The 23618-nt window shown below is 32.0% G+C and overlaps 1 protein-coding gene across 2 annotated transcripts in view; it reads right to left on the bottom strand.

Moving 5' to 3' along the window:
• The window catches only part of LOC127839215 (CCN family member 2-like), a 115665-nt gene that overhangs the window by 11279 nt on the left and 80768 nt on the right, over positions 1-23618 (bottom strand). The window contains exons 1-2 of one of the 2 annotated variants that reach the window (XM_052367494.1): positions 18070-18263; positions 837-1041 (exon numbers count right to left, since the gene is read on the bottom strand). In XM_052367494.1, coding sequence (XP_052223454.1) covers positions 837-1041; positions 18070-18153 — 289 coding nt within the window. In that variant the 5' untranslated portion in view covers positions 18154-18263. Of the gene's footprint in view, positions 1-836; positions 1042-18069; positions 18264-23618 lie in introns of those variants that run through there. The other variant, XM_052367495.1, reaches the window with a different exon arrangement.

Raw genomic sequence — 23618 nt, forward strand, 5'->3', positions numbered from 1 at the left:
AAAACCATTTCGCCAGAGACTAAGGTAAGATTATTGTAATTGACATGCATTTGCTAATTTGCTACTCTATATTGGCTCGGAGAAATTGACACACACAGTACGTGGATTACGATCGTTATCAAATACAGTAACTCCCAGTAGGGTGCTGTTTTCTTACACCCGGTCTAAATTTGTTCTCATGTAAACAAGTAATCACGGATACTAAAGTGAAATTTTATCATACAGTACCGTTGGATAGCCAGGCATGAATAGGCAAATCGAACAACGATTGAATTGTAATTCGACTCATTCAATTTATGGATTAATTGGAGGCGAAATTAGGGGAATGTCAAGTTTGTTAACCTACAATATGAATTAAATACGATCTCGGTCACGTAAGTTTGAACGTATCGTTTTAGTAGTATGTACATAATGTAGTAATTTTTTAATTATTCACGGAATTTTCATCGTCATAATTGTTTTCCTTTCTAATGATCTTTTCAATTTAAGAGTGGAGTCAGTGGAGTAAAGCGACTAGGGCAAACATGATCGTTTTTTGTTTGTAATTGGTCTTTTTATTTTAAATAATATTTCAAGTACATGTCGCCAAATTTTATTTATGAATGTTTCAAACTTTTTTGCTGCAGATCCTATTCAGCCTAAGATTCCTGTCCTGGCTAAAGGGCAGTAAAGCCTATAAACATTAACAAGCCAAAGACCTGATAAATTGTTTAAGAATTTTCTAACGTTATCCCTAGGATGCTATGTGTATGCAGGCCCGGATAATTATGTTTCCTATTCGGACTTCATTTTATAATTTTGCATGTAAAACCTATGATAACAAAACATTCGTTAACCTTTGCAGACTCCTGTGCCAGGTGAAGCTCCCACAGTCATATCGCAGAACAGGCCATGCTTGACGTCACATACGTCTCTGACGCTGCACAGGTCACCGTTCTGTCGTGCGCACATGTAGCAGCACCCGCAACCGTCAAGGAGGACGGGAACGCCGTCAACACAGTTGAGTTCACGTTTCTCACATTGACATGGGTAGTGGCACACCTGTAACATACATACTCGAATTGAGTGGTAGAGAAATCGAAATAATGGAAAAGACAATGTTGGTGTGATTGGTTCAAACATATTTATTAGGGCATACTTTTATAAAATACAAATGCAATATAACCTAAGATGGAAGGTTAACCTTGTGAAGCCCTAATTAGATAACAAATAAACTTGCGCAAATTGTGACATTACATCGCAGAATATTTGTTTATAAAAATAGCGACATACATGACGGTGGACAAGTTGGTGATAAATTTCGTTTACAATTAAATATAAGGATGCGAATATAGCGTGTGTTAAACAAATGTGGAACTATACATTGGGATCAAGTGCTCAACCGTGCGAGTGAGTTTTATATTAAGTGAAATAGAGACTGAGGAAGAACAAATGAACACACACACCCACACACATGCATCAATTATAATGGAAATAGTCTATTCCAGAAATCCGAATGAGGTTGATCTGCAAGTGGTAATTGTTATAAAATAACTAAAGAAAATGAAGAGGAATACCTTGCAGGTTAAATATAATACCTAAACGATTGCTTACAGTTTCATTCTTGAACACTGTTAGAATAATCTAGTTTTGTTTGAGTGGTACAACTGGCGTTATAAGCAAATTCCAGCACATGGTCCACATACTCATTCTGATTTAGCTCAAGTAACTTGATAGTGCAGTATACAATTAATTGAATACTATAGTTTGTGATTTGGTTACACTTGATTAAATTTGAAATATGAATAAAATGAAGTAAACAAAAAAAAAAAACACTAACACAATGCTCCGACTGTTTTTTATTGTCTTAAACTATATATTAACCAGACATCACAATGTATTCAAGTCAGCTTTCGTTTCTACACATTCGCACCAGAAGTGTTTTATGAAGATAAGCATGACATTTACACTCGGTATTGAGTGTAAGGAATAATTTCTTAAACTACGGGATGAGGGACAGATACGTCATTTCTTGAAGTATTTACGGCTGTCTGTAGATACTTTAACATTTCTTTTGAAATTCTTTGTACCCACACAATATAACGCCCATGAAACGGGCATATACAAGTCATTAAAAACTATTAATTTGTGAGTTATTGCCATGTGTGTTGTTTATCAGGCAAACATACTGCTTAATTATTTGTGCGTGTCTTGCATACTTTTATTACACAAAAATTGTGCAAAGTAACCCCCCCCCCCCATTGGAAATGTTTAAGCAAGTAGGATATAAACATGCGGCGTACAGCATTACTTTATTTTAAGTTGAGGCGATGCAATATCGATGCAAGCCTATACACCAGGTTCAAATTTTCACGGTCTATTTTATCGTATTTGAATAACGATCTTCAATAATAACTCTTCGAATCAACGGGTCTGATTCAGATTGTCTTTTTCATATACAAGGTCTACACCTATGTAAATCTGCTGTCAATTTCAATGGCAGATATAATAGTATGTTTTTTTTTTTTGCATTTTATGCTTTTTTCAGTCATGAGCTACTCAGGAAGCGTGTGTTTTTTATGATTTTATGCAATTGTAGTGACACTTAAACCTATGCTGTGCATTGCTTGATTTTCAACAGGACTATCTTTACATGTATTTATTTTCAATTTGAATATATGCTGACATAAAATACATTTGAAAAATAACAAATCGCCCAATGTAATAATTTGCTTCTGATTTGACTTTTTATGTTTGGCATCCCTTACAAAATGTTAACTGAACACAGCAGTGATTTAGTCAGAACTACATTACGAACATTACAATAATATTATTTGGCTTAAATACATAGAAAAAATTAAATACGTCCATTAAAGATAACTATTTTACATGGTTAATAATAAATCAATATAGAAAACGACTCTTATTAATTAATAATTTAGTCACAACACACTCCTACAGCGTAAAGGAACTACTTCAGATGTACGTGGTGCATTTGTCTATGGTGGACCTATTTAATTTGTCGCTTGAGCTCATTCTTAATCTACAGCCAGTTATTGTTGAATTCAGAGGCTCAGGATTCAATCAACAGGCGACGCAGACGCTGTTGTTAATCAGTCGGAAATTAATGTTGATATGCACGCTTCCATGGTATGTGCTGTGTTATAGATCGAACTTGATTCGTCCATGACAACATCTTTTCAGATGAAATATAATAAAATCAGGGGTTGCAGTAGCAGGATCAGTACTATTAACTGCTAACCGTATAATCACCGTATTTTTAAACATGTGTTTTAGTATGTTATAATAATTAAACTGTCCTTAACAGTTTGAACATTTTATTTAATAAAATGCATGATATAGTATGATTATTCGCTAAGTAGATATTATACTTAAAAGTAACTACTAGATTTACTTATTGGAAATATTGTTGTTTTGTGGTGCCATGTTTCATTTAAAAACACTTAAAAGCACTAATCTTGCGCGTAGCCTTGTAAACAAATAGGAAGTTCCACGAATGCTCCGTGGTCATAAACTTTGCTATATACTCATGTAATGATACGGTGTCCTGGTAATACTCAGGTATAGTGTCAACTTGTATTGTGTGTATTTCAGGCAACATTACGATAGTTAACAACAGTAATTCAATTTTTAGTTTATTATACATACATGCATAACCAATACATTAACCTATGTATAAAATAGTAATATCACATATTCATGCATATTATATTCTACGGAAGACGACCTTTGGTCATTTCTGTTGCTGTGTTGACCATACCGTGTGGTTCCAATCACTCTTCGATTTCCACATTGATATTAATTAATCACCCAGAGTTTATTCGTTGCCCTTCCATATTATAATTTCTTACTGTTATTTAAATTTCAAATTTGAAAATTGAAATTCTAAATTGACCAATTTAAAATTGAATATCGTAGTTGATGGTGAAACCATATAACACAATTTCAGACAGTCCCAAGCGGGGAATCATTGTTCTAATCATTGTGTATATACAGTTGGCGTTGTGTTCTAAAAGTAGTAGATACAAACAAGAATTTATATCGCGATATAGATTTTGGAGTGTCGTTGTTTGTTATATTTCAAACACAAAATCAAAGAAACATTTACATATCATATATGGTTTCTGCCACACTTATAACGTTTGTATAATGTACGAGGGTGATATCAGTAACTGTTTAATGGATGTCCGTTTATTTAATAGCATATCAACTCCAATACCATGAAACATTACTAATCTCTGCATCCATCACACTTTATCTATATAAATATATCGGATAGATGTACAGATGAACAGCAGTATCAAGTCCTTTAATATTTGGTCTATTGCAGTCTGGAATAGTTTTGAATATGTCATACTATATGAGTATGTGTCATTATGCCACCATAGCCCGACCACTTGCTTTATGCATTAAGTATTAATGATAGAATATTGTTCACTGATATGGACATTAATTGTAACGCATGCAATTTGCATTCGCAATAATGGTATTATCAATAACATCAAGTATCATTTTTTTTTTACTTTGGGACCCCTTATTTAGACATCAGTAATTGGCACAGTATGTCAACTAAACACAGGCATGCAAGTATTTATACAATTCAGAGAGAGGCTTGGTGGTATTGAATTGTTTGTGCTGAATATGCGACATAACGAAGCACCTCGAAGAGGCAAATAACAACACACTTATTTAAAACCTCTGCAAAAAGTGGTTGTTTAAAAAAATATATGTAGTGCTGTCGCCATCCAATTTACCAGCAAACTTTTAATACATATTGTAATAAATAAATCACAATTCGAAGAAATAGTTCTGGGAATTTATTGCTTAATTGAACAAGTGTTTTTTTTAACACAATCGATGTTCAAAGTTTACAACTTAGTATAAATCCATATGGACAAAGGGCAATGATCACTGGAGCAGAACTATTTAATGGACTTGCCTTTATCACTTATGGCATAAATCAGCATGTTTTAGAACACGTTTAACGCCCGATAATCCTTTAAGTGATGTGACGCATTCAACAATAAACAAATCATAAACATGTGATCTGATTGCAAAATACTTATAAAAGTACATACCATTTTTTGAGAAAAACGATGAAAGATTTGTCTCTATATCTTTGACGTAGGAATTGAATGCGAATTATATGACGATAATATTGAAATAGACACTCGACGGTGAATGTGAGAATATCATATATATTCTTGGTAATGGACAGGAACTTCATTTCAACGATTATTTACGAAAGTACAACTATTTTACACCCAGTAATAATAAACAAGTCATGCTTCGCATACAAAAAATATGTTTTTGTGGAGTTTCAAATAACGTTGTGGAAATGTGGATGGAAACATGCATAATTTTGCTTTATGTCGTGCATTTCCTTACTGTTTATATAACGTTTACACCCTACTAAAATATTTATAAAGTTCATTTTATCTAAAGTAACAGAGTATTACAATAATTAGTTACATAATTTCATAGTTTAAAATGCATATAAACAAATATATCAATTTTACAAAGTGAACCAGTATTGGGATTTTATATTATTATCGCCAGTTGCGATAATAGTCTAAACATGCAACCATAACCTTAATAACATAATTTTTTGGAATATTGATCGCTGCGAACAGCTCTGAAGAATGCTACAGACTTAGGTCAATCACAATGCGATGACTATTTAATTGCCTTACATGCTCACCTAAACCGTTTTATTGAAGTCTAATGCACACACACGCGCGCTTTATTCAAGTCATTAATGTAATATGTAGTATTTACGTTGCGTTTAATGTGTATGTCTGATAAAGTAAAAACACACCATGCATATTTAATAAAGGATGCGCTTTTCGACCAATATTGCATTGATGGTTTTTATGTTTGACTCGATAGTGTATTTATACAAATTTTCAATAACAAAATTAAATTGCATTACAATTCGTGCGTTCTTAATATATGTTTTACAATAGTTTTATATCATTGTGTGTGTTGTGACATATGTTTGCAACAGTTGTATATCAATAACATTGGTTGCCTTAACTATGCATATATACATATTTTAAATGAGATGAATCAACAGTGCTGATGTATTCTTGCGGAAAAGTCCGCTTTCTTGTACAAGTGCAAAGACAACTTGTTCCAGATATGCAACACATATTTCAACGATGCTGCCACTGGCATACATCAGTTATGTGCCGGCTGAAATATTGCCTTAATCAAAAGTCCATCGGTTGACGAATTCATTATTTGGTATAGGATCCAAGATACAATCAACCAACGCCGAGAACAGAGCTTGCATTCAACTGGAAATTAATATCGGTATTCACAATGCTAGGTTATGTGATAAGGATAAATTAAGCTACTTTGATTTTGTCTATGGGACCATGACCTTCTGGCTGAGGCTTTGGAAATCAAACTATAAGTAGATTTGCTATATCGTTTGGGTGGCGAGTGCAGTAAAAGAAGAAAAGAAAAGAAAATGTTTTAACAATAGTAAAGTACGAAGTATTGGTAGTACTTGTTTTAGTTGTTGTATAAGTACTTTTGTATAGAAACACCAATACTACGGTCAAGTAATGTAGTCGTGTAAATGCAAACAGCTTTAATCAATTAAGAAAGAAAATAAACTCTCGCTTATATTAGTACAAGAAACAATTGAAGAAAGCATTAACGTTTTATAATCCCGTATGTACAATGTTTGTTTATGCATTGTGCGCATGGTGTGTAGTTTGTGTTTATTCTTTATTATTTCATAAAACTTTCATTTATTTAATAGACGTAGTTGAACAATACGCATATTAAATAACTTTACATCTTATAATATGAAATACAACACTCAAGAAAGGAGACTATCTCACTACGGCAATGATTACACCTTACACATAGTTTATTTGTTGTACGTAAACTAACCCATGAGACTGTGTTCACCAATTATAAGCAAACATGTACTTCAATTTGAAAAACGCGTACCACTTTATAACCATGTCTATGTAACACTTTTTTGGTAGGACTGAACATATTAATATGTTGAACTATTTTGAAATACGATTTCAAGAAAACACTATATAACCTTACTTTAAATCGGAAACACTCATAATATTAACACATTATTTTACTTTTATCTTCCAAAGAAATTTAGTACGAAGGTGTCGTCATATTTAATTTAGGCAATTCCAAACATTGGATTGTTGTACCTATTGGTGTCTTCAGTAGAGAACTAAAAACGCTCCCATAATGAAATGGAAACCTTTACCTCCCGGTCGTTAGACGGACACCATATCTACTACGCCACGGCGACATGTATATTTGTTTTCTGACAGATCAATATCAATAATACACGAACAACTTTAAAATTGACTTTACCGTAAGATTAGCTGATATAAATGAAAATTTACACCCAGCCATTAAACCTATCAAACACCGTACGGTTCATTAACCAATCATCGAAATTCAGCATATTGAAGTATATCAATGATATTCAATAGCAATCATTCACATATATATAGGCATTGAAATCTATATTTACATTCTCACATTTCTTCTACGTTGATCAATTAGGATATGGACGTCTTACAATGCAGCTTCATTTATCTACATTTTAAAACCACATTTTAATTAACCCTGAATGCAACTACACAATACAAACCTTGTGAATTACGATAACAAAAATTAACACCGTTTATGAAGTACGAAATTTCTAGTCTAGGACTTCTACCGATTTAATACAAAAAACAAAACCATGTTAATACGCATACTAATTCAACATGGACTAGTAGTAGCAGTAGTATAAAAGGTATATAAGCAGAACTTTGGTATTTTCTGCATATGAATTATCTACACAAATAACTCCATCTAACCACCAGTTACATCGAATTTGTGAACATAAAACATCTCTCAACTCCCATGTTAACCAGATTTACATAACATTCGACTGCAAAACGCAATTCTCTAGAATCACACGATAAACATGCAATCACAATATGTCTAATTTTCATCTTGTGGATCCATAAACGGAACGTAGGACGTTATTGAAGGAGAAGTAATAAAAAAACGTCATTAAATATACTGTATGAGTTTATTTTATGCGTGTTGTTTATTTAAACAAACAAACAGTATGAAAACGTAATCAAATACATTGTGTTTTTTTAAGGGTCCCCTCAGGAAATGTATACGACTATTCACAATATTCATAAGATGATGAAAATTAATGAAAAGATCATAAAAGCCATTTAAGTTTCACATATTGACAAGAATCTTACATGGGCTTTGATATCATTCACATGATAAATGAGCTTTGAATACCTGTATTCTTCGGTTGATTTGACGTAACATATTTTAATGTAATGCAATATAGTATATTTACCTTTTTTTGAACTTATGTAGATACATTGACGTTATCAATAATTTTACAAAAATATCCTGCATATGTAGAGGCTTATTTTTATGAATGCCTACCCTTTATCTACAAATTTTAGTTTATTTTACTATTTGTTTGCAGGGCACCTTTTCCAAATCAATCAATATGTTCTCAGTCGTTTATTGAAATATCAATTTTCCTATTATGGTTATTTAGTTTTACATATATCACGTTAATCACAAATTATTCAAGCTTTGTTAATATTATACGAAGAGTGCACTCATGTAAAAATGCCATTTTAAATGAAGCAATAAATATATAACGTCATATGCAAATTTATAGTTTTGTGTAATAAATGTTTTAATAATGCTTAAGCAAAAGTATCAGTAGCAATAGTAGTTGAGTCAAAAATAGTGGTAATTGAGTAATCAATAGTTGTTTGTTCAAATAATAAATAGAATAACTTTGGTATTGAAAGTAGAAAATTAAATATGCAATTTTGGTAGTGAGAGAGGCAATATAGAAAAATATGGAGTATCAGTGTATGATTACGAAAAGGATTGAAATAATATTAAAATATATTGAAAATATTTACTCGTTCAGCAAATCATTGCAAGGAAATTTGTAAAATGTATTATTCTATATGAGATGCTTATGACGTAAGCAAAATGTGTAGCCCGTATACATTCCAACGCAGGACGTGTTTGTCTTTGTTTAGAGTATATTCTTTATTCGTATGTCTTAGAATGGGTTGGTAAACACGGACCCAAGAAGACAACAATAATTAATTCAAATGTATTGTTTATTTCAATAGGGTAAAATAGACAAAACGTTTAAACAAATATGATATTGTTGTATTATCAAGCTTTATCAAATGTTTGAAGAAAGTGATACATTGACTCGTGAAAGCGACTTTTGCTGACAGTGTTAACTTAAAACTCTTTACACAATGACATAAGCACTGAACTAGTCACAATTATACATTGTATTAGTAAAAGAAAAGTTATTTTGTGGCCTTCGTATCATCAATAGACACTTCCTATTATATGTTGTTAACAGTTAATGCGGAGACTAAAACTAACAGCGCACACATTATTTGCAACCATCTTAATAAATTACGGGTGACCAAAATTATGTGTTTGCTGAAACGATTTAAATGAATACATTTTACAATATTTATCAGTTTTGCGATCAACTGACTTGATAATATGTATTATATATGGTCGGAAAAGTTGTTTTTATATCAACACCATCAAAAGTATACCACAATATGCATTGCACTCTGCGGAAATAGTTAAAATCGCGAAATCTACGCAAATCGATTCTTTTGATTTTTTCAATTTCACTAAGTAAGAAATTTTATAATTGAATATCCATTAATAAATCTTTGGAAAGCGCGTACATAGTATAAACAAACACACGTTTGATTATTGCAAACAGTTGTGATGATTTTTTACGATTCATGAAAGCGTGCCTAAGCCCAAAATGCATCAAGCCTTTCATTTTACGGCGTACAATTATGTTTTTACTTATACTTATATTGTGAATTGCATTTTACTCACCCATGATCCTCTGTCCAAAGCTCCTAAGCAAAACGAAAGAAACGGTACCTCCATACACAAAAACAACCACCACTTTATCACCATGTTTGTGTATAACTATTTTGCATAGGCTTTACAAATATATCGTTTAAGTGTCATATCATTTTAAAAGCAATTGTAAAGATATTCACTTGTCACATAAACGCTCCATGACTTCATTCAAATATTTCACACTCACTATCTGTTATTATTGTATTCCGTAACAATATTAATCGCAAGTGGCTGTGCGGTTAATCGACATCGTGTTTAAGATAGACACTGAACGATTTACAAACGATCTGATCTGCACTGAATCGACGATTGATCTGCGGTATTTTGTAAGTTATAGATAGTTTCTCCGATTCTCAAGTCAATGTCAATTGACGCTATTAATATATATAACCGCTAGCAATATGCTATGAACATGGTAATTGGCTGCAAATGAGGATAGATATTGCTACAAGTCAAGACACAGGGTAAGAAACGGTATCTCACTTTTTGAAAAGCTATGCAATTGTTTGAAAGAAATATATATAGTTTAGTGCATATGAATACTTAATAGTCTATGTTTGTGTCAATGAAGTAAATGGCAATCGTTAACGTACATAATTTAAGCAAGGTTTTATAAGGAATATCAGAACTGAGTCATACGCGCAAATGCATTGATTTTCAAGCATTCTAAAGATCATCGTCATAATTGCAATCATCATCATCATCATCATCATCATCATCATCATCATCATCATCATCAACAGTATAATCAGCATCAGTGACCATCATCATTGTAGCGTCATTCATATAATGAGACGAACACAACACCGAGCCCTTATGATATAAAGTAAATATGTTTCTTAACACGACATTCTATCCAGACATACGATACGGACGAACGGGGTCCCATACTGGAAGCCCAATACCTGTAAGAAACGAGCCCTGAACGAACTTAAATTAAACTCATTTTTTCAACATATGAGTGTTATACACATGATTGTGCTTGATTTGGAAACTGTTATACCAGATGACTGTGTAATAAAGCCTAGTAAGTTACACCCACACACATTTGTCAGTGAATACATAACTCAAGCGAAATTATGATGAATATGCAGCAAAATAAACACGAACCAATATAATTGTACATTCATGTTATTCAACACTATCCATTGGGCATGAACTTCTTATTTACATATGCCCATAATGATAAACCGTTTTTGTTTTGTTATTATGTAATCAATAAATACATTGCAATTGTAAAGATTAAAGTGTAAAGTTCAGACATCATCATTTATTCCCATCATTACTTTCATCATTATAATCGCCCTAAACTGAACGCGATCATTAATTTAACCAAAAATATCATCATTCTAACGACCATCAGTATCAACAAAAACAGCATCGTCGCATTCAACGCATCAGCATCTTATCTAGCGATCATGTTTCTGCATTGCTTTAAGTGCTTTTCAAGTGAACAGCTAATGGTTTAACTGTCGAAAACTATAGACTGATACATATCTGAACAGTTATTTTAACGAATAAAACAGTATTGCCATACATGTACTTTCTATAAACATGTGACTTTTTTTGTCAAAATTTCACACATTTATTTCAACTTTATTAATTATTTTTTTTTAACCAAGAACTGAGGCAGCAGAAATTTCAACATGTTTTTCTATCAAAAACATGTCGCGTGTAAAAGGCAAACTGGACATTAAGTCCCTTTTCTTATTTATTGCGGTAAAATAAAATGGTAATTACGATACAGCCTCCTTTGCAATCTGAATATGTGTGACATTTTAGTGTAAACATTAATGTATTATCTCGGCACACTGCGATGCTTGTTCTATAATTTTAAACACGTTTACATAATTTGGAGTTTAAACCGAAACTGATGTCATATAGATGTACATATGAACAGCAGTAAAATGTCCTTTGCTATGCGGTTCTATTAAGGTCTGGAATAGATTTTAATATGTCATACTGTAGTAGTATGTTTCATTATGTCACCAAAGCCCGTCCACTTGCATTATTCCTAAATACGTATTAATGATACATTATTATTCACTGATATGGTCACTCATTGTAACGCATGAAATTAGCATTCGCAATAATGGTATAATCAATGGCATCAATCATCAGTTAATTACTTTGGGAACCCGTATTAAGACATCAGTAATTGGCAAAGTATGTCAACTAAAATAAGGCATGCAGGGATTTATACCATTTAGAGAGAGGCGGTATTGGTGGTATTGACTGAATGGTTTGTGCTGAATATGCGACATAACGAAGCGCTGGATACCTGTCTCTTAATAAAGTTTGTATGCCACATCTCGACAGGCAAAGAACAACATTTCTATTTAAAACCTTTGTAAAGATATTCAATTGGCAAAAATTTGAAATGTAAAAGGTGGTTTAAAATATATATATGTAGATATGTGCTTTTGCCGCCCGATTTACCAGCACAATTTATATACTAATAGTGATAAATACATCACCATTCAAATAAATAGTTCTGGGAATTTACTAAATTGACCAAGTTTTTTCTAACAACATCGATGTTCAAAGATTACAGATTATAATAAATCCAAATGGACAAAGGGCCCACAAATCATAGCGGCCGATGATTGATGGAGCAGAACTATTACATTGCCTCGCCTTTCTCACTTATGACATAAATCAGCATGTTTTAACAACACATTAAACGCCCGATAATCCTGTAAGTGATGTTACGATTTCATCAATAAACGTATTATTAAAATGTGATCTGATTGCAAAATATTCATAAAAGTACATACCATTTTTGAGAAAAACGATGAAAGATATCAACTGTTGTCTTTATATCTTTGACTTTGCAATTGAATGCGTATTACATGAAGATACTATTTAAATAGACATTCGACGGTGAATGTGAAACTATTACATACATTCTTGGTAATGGACAGGAACTTCATTTCAGTGATTATTTACGACAGTACAACTATTTTACACCCGGCTTCGCATACAAAAAATATGTTTTTGTGGAGTTTCAAATAACGTTTTGGACATTTGGATGGAAACATGCATACTTGGGCTTTTTGTCGCGCATTTCCTTACTATTTATATAATGTTTACACACTACTTAAAATAATTATAAATTGAAGTTCATTTATCTAAAGCAAAAGGGTGTATTACAATAATTAGTTACATACTTTTATAGTTTAGAATGCATAGAAACAAAATATATCATTTTTACAACGTGAACCAGTATTGTGATTTGATATCATTATCGCCAGTTGCGATAACAGTCTAAACATGCAACCATGACATTAATTACATAATATTTTGGAATATTGATCGCCGCGAACAGCTATAAAGAATGCTACAGACTTAGGTCAATCTGCATGCGATGACCATTTAATTGCCTTACTTGCTCACCTAAACCGTAAAAGTGAAGTCTAATGCACACACACACGCGGGCTTCCTTCATGGCATTACTATATTTTGAATTATTAACGTTACGAAAATTGTGTATGTCTTATAGAATAAAATAAAAACATTTCTATTAAATAACGGAATCGTTTTTTTCCCCACTAATATGCGTGAATCAATTAATTTTCATGTTTAACTCAATAGCGCATTTATAGAAAATTTGAATAACAAAATAAAATTGCATATTAATTCGTGCGTTCTTAATATATGTTTTACAATTGTTTTATATCATCGTGTGCGTTTGTGATATATGTTTTCAACAGTTGTATATCAATAACAGTATTCGCCTTAGTTATGCATATATACATATTTAAAATGAGGCGAATTCACAATGCTGCTGTGACTTTCAGGCTGAGGTTTTGGAAATCAAACTTTAAGTAGATTTGCTATCTCGTTTTGGTGGCGATACATTTGTGCGTTGAAAAACCCAAAGCAATTGCAGTAAAAGAAGTAAAGAAAGGAAAATGTTTGTACAATAGTAAGGTTAGAAGTATTGGTATTAATTGTTTTAGAAGAAGTATAATTACTTGTGTATAGAAACACCAATAGTACTGTAAATTAATGTAGTCTTGTAAATGCAAACAATTTTGTTCAATTAAAAAAGCAAATAAATTCTCGCTTATAGTAGTACAAGAAGTAATTGAAGAAAGCATTCAAAGCATCGTCACATACTAAAACTTTACTGTAAATATTAATGTTACTTTAATGTTGATCTGATATAATTGCGTTAGCCTTGTTTGCAACCATCTTAATGTAAATAACATATTTAAAAAGTAGTTGAACAATGCGCATATAGAATAAGTGGAAATTCTTCATTATATGAAATACAACACAGACGAAAATGAGATTCACAACGGCAATGATTACACCTTATACATCTTTTATTTGTTGTACGTAAACTCACCCATGAAATGCGAAGAAAACTTTTGCTTCAATTTGAATAAATCGTACCACTTTATTAGCATTCCTATGTTACACTATTTTGCACGGACTGAACATATTAAGGTGTTAAACTATTTTGAATTACGATATCCATAAAACACAACATAAGCTTACTTTAAATCGGCAACACTAATAATATTAATCAATTATTTTAACATTATCATCCAAAGTAAATTAGTACGAAGGTGTCGTCCTATTAATGTTAGGCCAATCCATTATTTAATGACGATCTATACACGCACTTTATAATCATTGAACCACCGACGGATAGGGCATGCAATAACTGATCAGTATATGCTAATGAATCCTATTCAACGTCTATTGCCGCAATAAATACGGTTAACTGCGAATAAATATCTTATTTCTTTTGTTACATGGATTATTTCTAAATACTCATGTTTTCTTAAGCATTTAGTTTATATCTTTAAAACTATATTTTAGGTCCTTAATCACATACACAATAGTGTATTTTAATTAGTAACAACATTTTAAATCACTTTTCAACACACACACAAAACAAAAATACACCACGATTTGTAAACAATCAAGGTTTTTGGTCAGATCAATGTTTTTATTACGATGTGCAATATATTTACATTGGGTAACGACCTATGGTATATGCAAAAGGCGTATAAGCATTACAAATTAGCACTGTAAGTTTCTTCGTATTCCAACGTATCAAAACACATAATCTATGTTAATTGGTTTAAACCTAATAATTTTAGCTCGATTGCATCAAAAGCTCAGGCAAGTGAAACGCTGCTTTCGAGTTTGCTTCCTAGGCGAAACCAATACTTGGTGTCTTCAGAAGAGAATTAAAGAACGCTCACACAAAGAATATCGAAACCGTGACCTCCCGGTCGTTAGACGGACACCATATCTACTACGCCACGGCGACATTTATATATATTTACTGACAGATCACTATCAATAATGCATGAACAACTTCAAATTTTAGTTTACCGTAACATTAGCTGATATAAATGAAAATTTAAATCCAGCCATAAAACCAATCAAACACCGCACGATTCATTAACCAATCATCGAGATTCAGCATATTGAAGTAGATCAATGCTATGTACATATATAGGCATTGAAATATATATTTACATTTCCACATTTCTTAACCCTTTGCATGCTGGGAAATATGTCGTCTGTTAAATGTCGTCTGCTTAATTTCTAAACTTAGCATTTTCTTCAATTGTTTTTTCGAACAATAATATCAGAATAGCAAACAGTTTGGATCCTGATGGGATGCCACGTTCTGTGGCGTCTCATCTGGAACCAAACTTTTTGCAAATGTCTTCAAAATTCGGTTCCAGAACTGAAAGAGTTTAACGTTGATGAATTAGGATCTGGATCTCTTACAATACAGCTTCTGCTTATTTATTTACATTTGCAAACCTCATTTTAATTAACCCTGACTTCAAATACACAATAAAAACCGTGTGAATAACGATAACGAAAATTAACACCGTTTATGAAGTACGACAGTCCTTATCTAGGACTACTACCGATTTAATACAAAACACAAACCATGTTAATACGCATACTAATTAAATATGGACTATTGAAGAAGTAGTAAAAATGGTATACGAGCAGAACGTTTGTATTTTTTACATATGAATTATCTACTCAAATAACTCCATCTAACCACCAGTTACATCGAATTTGTGAACATTATACATCTCTCAACCCCCATGTTAACCAGGTTTACATAACATTCGACTGCAAAGCGCAACTCTCTATCATCACTCGATAAACATGCAATCATAATATGTCTTATTTTTACCTTGTGGACCCATAAACGGTACATAGGACGTTAGAGAAGGAGAAGTAATGAAAACAACGTCATTAAATATACTGTATGAGTTTATATTATGCGTGTTGTTTATTTAAAACAACGAAGAGTATGAAAAACGTAATCAAATAAACTGTTTTTAAAGGACCCCTCAGAAAATGCATACGACTATTCACAATATTCATCCGAAGATGAAAATTAATGAAAAGATCATAAAAGTCATTTAGGTTTAGCACATTGGCATGAATCCTACATGGGCTTTGCTATCATTCACATGATGGATGAGCTTTGAATGCATGTATTCTTTGGTTGATTTGACGAAAATATTTTAATGTAATGCAATATAGTATATAAATACCTTTCTTTGAACTTATGTAGATACATTAACATTATCAATAATTTTACAAAAATATCCGGCATATGTAGAGACTTATTTTTATGAATGTCTACCCTTTTTCTACAAATTTTAGTTTAATTTACTATTCGTTTGCAGGTCGCCTTTTCCAAATCAATCAATATGTTCTTAGTCGTTTATTGCAATATCAATTTTCCTAACTATTATGGTTATTTAATTTTACATATATCACGTTAATCACAAATTCCTTAAGCTTTGTCAGCATTATACAAAGAGTGCACTCATGAAAAAATGCCATTTTAAATGAAGCATTAAATATTTAACGTCATATGCAAATTTCTTTTGAAAATATAGTTTTATGTAATAAACGTTTAAATAATGCATAAGCAAACGTATCAGTAGCAATAGTAGTTTAGTCAAAATAGTGGTAATTGCGTAATCAATAGTTGTTTGTTCAATTAATAAATAGAGTAACTTTGGTATTGAAAGTAGAATATTAAATATGCAATTTGTGGTAGTGGGAGAGGCAATATAAAACAATATGGAGTATCAGTGTATGGTAACGTAAAATATTGAAATAATATTAAAATACATTGAAAATATTTACTCGTTCAGCACATCATTGCAAGGGAATTTATAAAATGTATTATTTTAAATGAGATGCTTATGACGTAAGCAAAATGTGTAGCCCGTATACATTCCAACGCAGGACGTGTTTGTCTTTGTTTTAAGTATATTCTTTATTCATATGTCTTAGAATGGGTTGGTAAACACAGACCCAAGAAGATAACAATAAACAATTCAAATTTATTTGTTTATTTTGATAGGGTAAAATAGACATAACGTTTAAACAAATATGACATTGTTGTATTCTCAAGCTTTCTCCTATGTTTGAAGAAAGTGATACATTGACTCGTGAAAGCGACTTTTGTTGACAGTATTAACTTAAAATATCTTTGCACAATGACATAAGCACTGAACTAGTCACAATTATACATTGTAACAGTAAAAGGAAAGTTAGTTTGTAGCCTTTGTATCATCAGTAGACACTTCCTATTCTATGATGTTAAAAGTTAATGCTGAGAATGAAACTAACAGCGCACACATTATTTGCAACCATCTTAATAAATTACGGGTGACAACAATTATGTGTTTGCTTAAACGATTTAAATAATTACATTTTACAATATGTGTCAGTTGAGTGATCAATTGACTTCATAATATTAATTATATATGGTCGGGACAGTTGTTTTTATATCAACACCATCGAAAGTATACCACAATATGAATTGCACTCTGTGGAAATAGTTTTAATCGCAAAATCTACGCAAATCGAATATATTGATTTTTTCAATTTCACTAAATAAGACATTTTATATTTCAATATCCGTTAATAAACCTTTAGAAAACGTGAACATAGTGTAAACAAACACACATTTGATTATTGCAAATAGCTGTGCTGATATTTTAAGATTCATGAAAGCTTGCAAGAGCCCAAAATGCATCAAGCCTTTCATTTTACGGCGTACACTTATGTTTTTACTTATACTAATATTGTGAATAGCATTTTACTCACCCATGATCCTCTGTCCAAAGCTCCTAAGCAAAATGAAAGAAACTGAACTTCCATACATACAAACAAGCACCACTTTATCACCATGTTTGCGTATAACTATTTTGCATAGGCTTTACAAATATATCGTTTAAGTGTCACATCCTTTTATAAGCAATTGTAAAGATATTCACTTGTCACATAAACGCTCCATGACTTCATTCAAATATTTCACACTCACTATCTGTTATTATTGTATTCCGTAACAATATTAATCGCAAGTGGCTGTGCGGTTAATCGACATCGTGTTTAAGATAGACACTGAACGATTTATTAACGATCTGATCTGCACTGAATCGACGATTGATCTGCGGTATTTGGTAAGTTATAGATAGTGTCTCCGATTTTTAAGTCAATGTCAATTGCGGCTATGAATACAAAAAAATACGCTTGAAATATGCTATGAACATGGTAATTGGTTGCGAATGAGGATAGATATTGCTAGAGGTCAAGACACAGAGAAATAAACGGTATCTCACTTGTTGAAAAGCTATGCATTTTGTTTTGAACGAAATATATATTAAAGAAGATACGAATACTTAATATTCTTTTTATGTTTGGGGCGATGCAGTATAAGGCAATTGATAACATAAATTAAGCTAACGTTGTATAAGAAACATGAGAACTGAAGGATAAAAGCGAAAGCATGGATAATTTATAACGAGTTTTATAGTTAGCTGATATTACCAAGGGTTAACAGTTTAAGAAGGTGCACTATTTTCTGTTGCTGAACATCGCATTGTTGTTCGAATTTGAATTGTTTTTTTTTTCACATGGAAAATATCGAAAACGAGATAATCTAACATTCGCGTCAAATTTATGCAACACATATTAATACATCGTTTTCATTTAAAACTTATTAAAATAACGACGTTTATAATTGATTTTTTCCCATATTGGTCACTGCTAAATAGTGCATGTCGTAATAAGCGTACGTGGTACGTACACTGGTCATGTTAAATGTGAACGATTATTTTTTACTTATAAATGGACATAACTCTTGACATGTACATTTTGTCGAAGACAAATACGATAAGTTATATTTAATTACATAAATTAAGATCAAACAATGAGATATATACAAGCATTCTGAAGATCATCGTCATCAACAACAGCATACTTTTCTTCAGTGACCATCAGCATTGTAGCGTCATTATGTAGACGCACGACACCGAGAACCTTTCACATAAAGTAAATATTTTTTTAAGAAGAAGCCAGACATACGATACGGACGGACGGGACCCCATACGGGATGCCCCATTACTTTCGAGAACGAACTCCGGACAGACTTAAACTAAACTCCTTTTTGAGCCTCTGATCGTTATACACATGGTTGTGCTTACTTTGCATACTGTTATACCAGATGACGGTATGAAACAGCCAATATAGTTATACACACACCTTTGTCAGTAATAACATTATTTAAGGGAAATTATGAGGAATATGCTGGGAAAAAAACACGTACCAATATCATTGCACATTCAGGTTATTCAACACTATCTGTTAGTCATGTAAAACTAATTGGCATATGTCAATTATGCGAAACCGTTTGTTTTTTGTTAAATAATCAATAAATGCATTGACAATGGAAATATTTAAATATAAAGTTCAGACATTATCATTAATTCCCATTATCACTATCATCATTATAATCGCTTAAAAGTATCGCGATCATCATTTTCACCAAAAAATAATATCCTGCTAACGACCGTCGGTATAAAAAAAAACACCATCGTCAAATTAAACGCATAAGCATTTTATCTAGCGTTATTGTTTTTGCATTGCTTAAAGCCTTTTCAAGTGAACAGAGAATGTTTCACAACCATCAAAAACAATGAACGTATACATACCTGAACAGTTATTTCAACGAATAAAACAGGATTGTCAGACATGTAATTTCTATAAACATGTGACATATTTGGTCGAAATTTCACTCGTGTTACAAATTTGACATGTTACATATACGCTGATACCTCCCTTAACATGGACCATAAATGAGAACAAGCAAACGACAATGATTTGGTCGTTGTATATAAGAAATAGGATAATTAAATGTTTTGTCGAAACGCATGCTTTTTTATAGTATCTATCAATATCATGCAAAAGACAAAACAAATGATCACCATACTGATTGAACCTGTGACATTGAAATCGATAATCCAGCGTATAATATTATATGATGCAAAACTGCTACCCGGAAGACAATCATAAGCCTGTAGTACTTGACCAAGGCTAACATAATCACGCGGAAGAAACGCGTGTGTATGAGACGGAACTGTTAACTATTTTTTTAAATGTTCAATTACTTTGCTAATTCTTAAACCATAAAAGGGCTTAACTTTCGAAATTCGTATCCGTAATCGAATTTATACTTCTATTACACTAACAGAAATGATCATGTTGCATTGAGTGTATGCCTAGACAGTTTGATGGATGGCTGTTTACCGAGTCTGCTTCTGTGTCCATCGTACATTACTAATCATTAAATTGCTGGTATTCGGGTAATCGGACGGATTGTGAACATTTGCGGGGTAGTTTAATAAATTCTCCCTCTGAGCGAAAAAACTTACAAATAATAACATGTGTATAAAATACATTATTCATATTGTACCGGGTATATCGTGTGCATTGTAAGTCACTAAATTTAATATATATGCATATGCAAATGTAAGTTTTACAAAGTACAATCGTGTATTGTCGATGTATATGCTCTAGTATGTATGGTTATATATAATTGTTATATTGCGAAAGGCATTGAAATTGACGTTACGAAAATATGCATAAACATTTTTTTTTTTTTTTTTTTTTAAACCTATTTATTTAAGCTCGATTGCATAACAAGCCTAAGGCTTATATGAAACGCTTTCGAGTCCTTTTCCTTCATGTCTATGGGGGAGATCTAAAGAACGCTCCCACAGTGGGGATCGAACCCGTGACCTCCCGATCGCTAGGCGGACACCATATCCACTACGCCACGGCGATCTCAACATTTTCTAAACAGTTTCCCTGGAACCAAAAAATATAACAGCTTTGTCTTTTTCGGTAAAAACCCAATAAATGTGTATGTGTTTAAATTATAGAAAAAGAACAGCAGAGTACCGAGATAATACCTGAATTTTTATACTAAAATATGACACATAATCCGAATATAAAGACGGCTGAATCATAATTACTATTTTATTTACCGGAATGAAGGGACTTTATGTTCCAGTGTGCCTTTTACACGGGACGTTTTTTCATTAGAAAAAAATGTTGAAATTTCTACTGACTCAGTTCTTGATAAAACATGCAATGCAGTTTATACCAAAATTTTTTGTTATGTCAAGTCAAGTAAACTAAGTATACAATATAAGAGATTACTAGAAACGTGCTTCTTACAATGATATTTATTATTTTAACTCCATCTTCTTCGCATTGTTAAAAACATTTTAATCTTCACACATACGTATTTGTCTGTTTAATGTTGTGCAATGAATGGTATTTTGTAAAACACTTTGTAGTGTTGTACATTCGTTTAAAGACATGTGTGACCATTGAGTTTCGCTTTGAACTGTATTGGCAAGTTGTTTATGTGTTATACATTCCGAACGGATAACACGCGGTGTGCGGAATTGAGTTGATTGTCTGCAATGGTTGTCTGTATATATTGGTTAAACAATACTATCCCAATTGAAGCAACTCTTTGAAAAAGTATCAAGACCATAATCTAAATCTATAAATGTGTTCATGCATCAAATTAACAGACGGTGTATAACTGAATTTACTTTTATTTGACTTGTTTGATAGTGTTGTTTCTTTCTTTGAATCATTGTAGTCTTATTATTAGCAGTAAATTCAATGCCCATAAAGCATCTGTACACGGACTTTGAATAAAAGACCATGATCCATTCAGCTTGGGCGTCCCTATGCTGGGATTTTGTCTAGGATAATGTCGTCAACACTTGTACTCAAAATATCAATTGCTAGAAGTCCCATTTCGATGTCTTTTATTACACGTTATATATAGAGACAAGTGTTATTACAACACGCAAATTGGCTTTTTAGATGATTTTTTTTTATTGTTAAAAACGCAAACTAAAGAAAACTTAATTGATTATTTGTGAAAATGTGTTTGTATTTCTTTGAGTATTAATCTTTTCTCCGTTCGATAATAAGTGTAACAACAATGAAATAATACAGAACACACGATATTCTCTACACAAGACGTCTCTACTCTAACCGTTTCGTAAAGCAATTCGATATTCTATGGTCAGTTGACTACACGAGCAGTTTTATACCACAGTTAATTATATAACAAATTACATCTATCATGATACGAAAGATCTTTCTACAGCAAAAACTTTTGTCTATATGTCGATGCTAATAACTGTATGAAAACACACCCGAGGAATCGAACTGCAAAATCAATTTCATCAAATTAGTACGAATAGAGCGTTTGAAACAATATTGTGATACAATTATTGTTTGAACCAGTGTATCAAACATAACACAATATCTTGTGACATTGCTTCTGACTGATATCCGTCCTTAATATGTTTCATTTTTGAGCTTATCATTTTAGAATGTTATTGATTAGTTGGATTCAAAGTGAAATAATATTTACCTTCTTATTGGGCTGAAGACAGTAATATAAGCCTGATACGTTAGACCAAATGATGTCTGAAGGCCAATAATAAGGCAATATAACTTTTATTAATTGACTTAATAATATTCTGCGGCATATATCATTGTAAAAATGTTAATGCCATTTAACAACTATAGTAAAATAAAAGAACATCATTTCCAAAGGCTACCAGCTTAAAGCATGCATTCTGTAATAAACAGTGTGCTTTTAACATTCTGAAAGTGGAAAACGAAGACTTCATCAAAGATGTCATTTGTTAACTTTCAATCACGAAGCTCAAAAGTATGAACAGTACGCGCGTTCAAGATAGCATCTACATATCAACTCGTATTGATTGAGCTAATCTTGGATTTTAATTGGTCGATTCTAGTATTGACCGCGTTTTTACCATATTAACCATATTTTATCCCTAATGGCCAATTCCCCCTCACGTTTTTGTTGAGTTTGGAGTTGTATTATAGAGGTTCCCACTGTATCGGGATAGCCAAAAAATGAGAATTTCGTCAAATAATATAGTGTCAATTAATTAAATTGTGTATTTGTATATGATAATGTTGACTTAAGATCCCATTTTATTTATTTTGAACCCGATTGCAACAACATATTTATATTAAATAACATATCCATGTTAGTTGAAACAATCATATCGCATGATACATTTAGACTCATCTTTTAAAGGAATTCACAAAGTTGCCAGCAATATTTCAATGTTATTTTTAGTAGCATTAACATTTATTTATATTGCACGCTGGATTTAACATTATAAACATATTTAGCATTTAATATTAGTTCCATTTGTTTTAAATACATTTATATTGAAAAGTAGACCATCATAAAAAGCTTAACTTTATTAAAAAATTCAATGACTATTATATAGTGGATGTTTCCT

Source organism: Dreissena polymorpha, chromosome 7 (genome assembly GCF_020536995.1).
Source record: "Dreissena polymorpha isolate Duluth1 chromosome 7, UMN_Dpol_1.0, whole genome shotgun sequence".
Lineage (NCBI taxonomy): Eukaryota > Metazoa > Mollusca > Bivalvia > Myida > Dreissenidae > Dreissena > Dreissena polymorpha.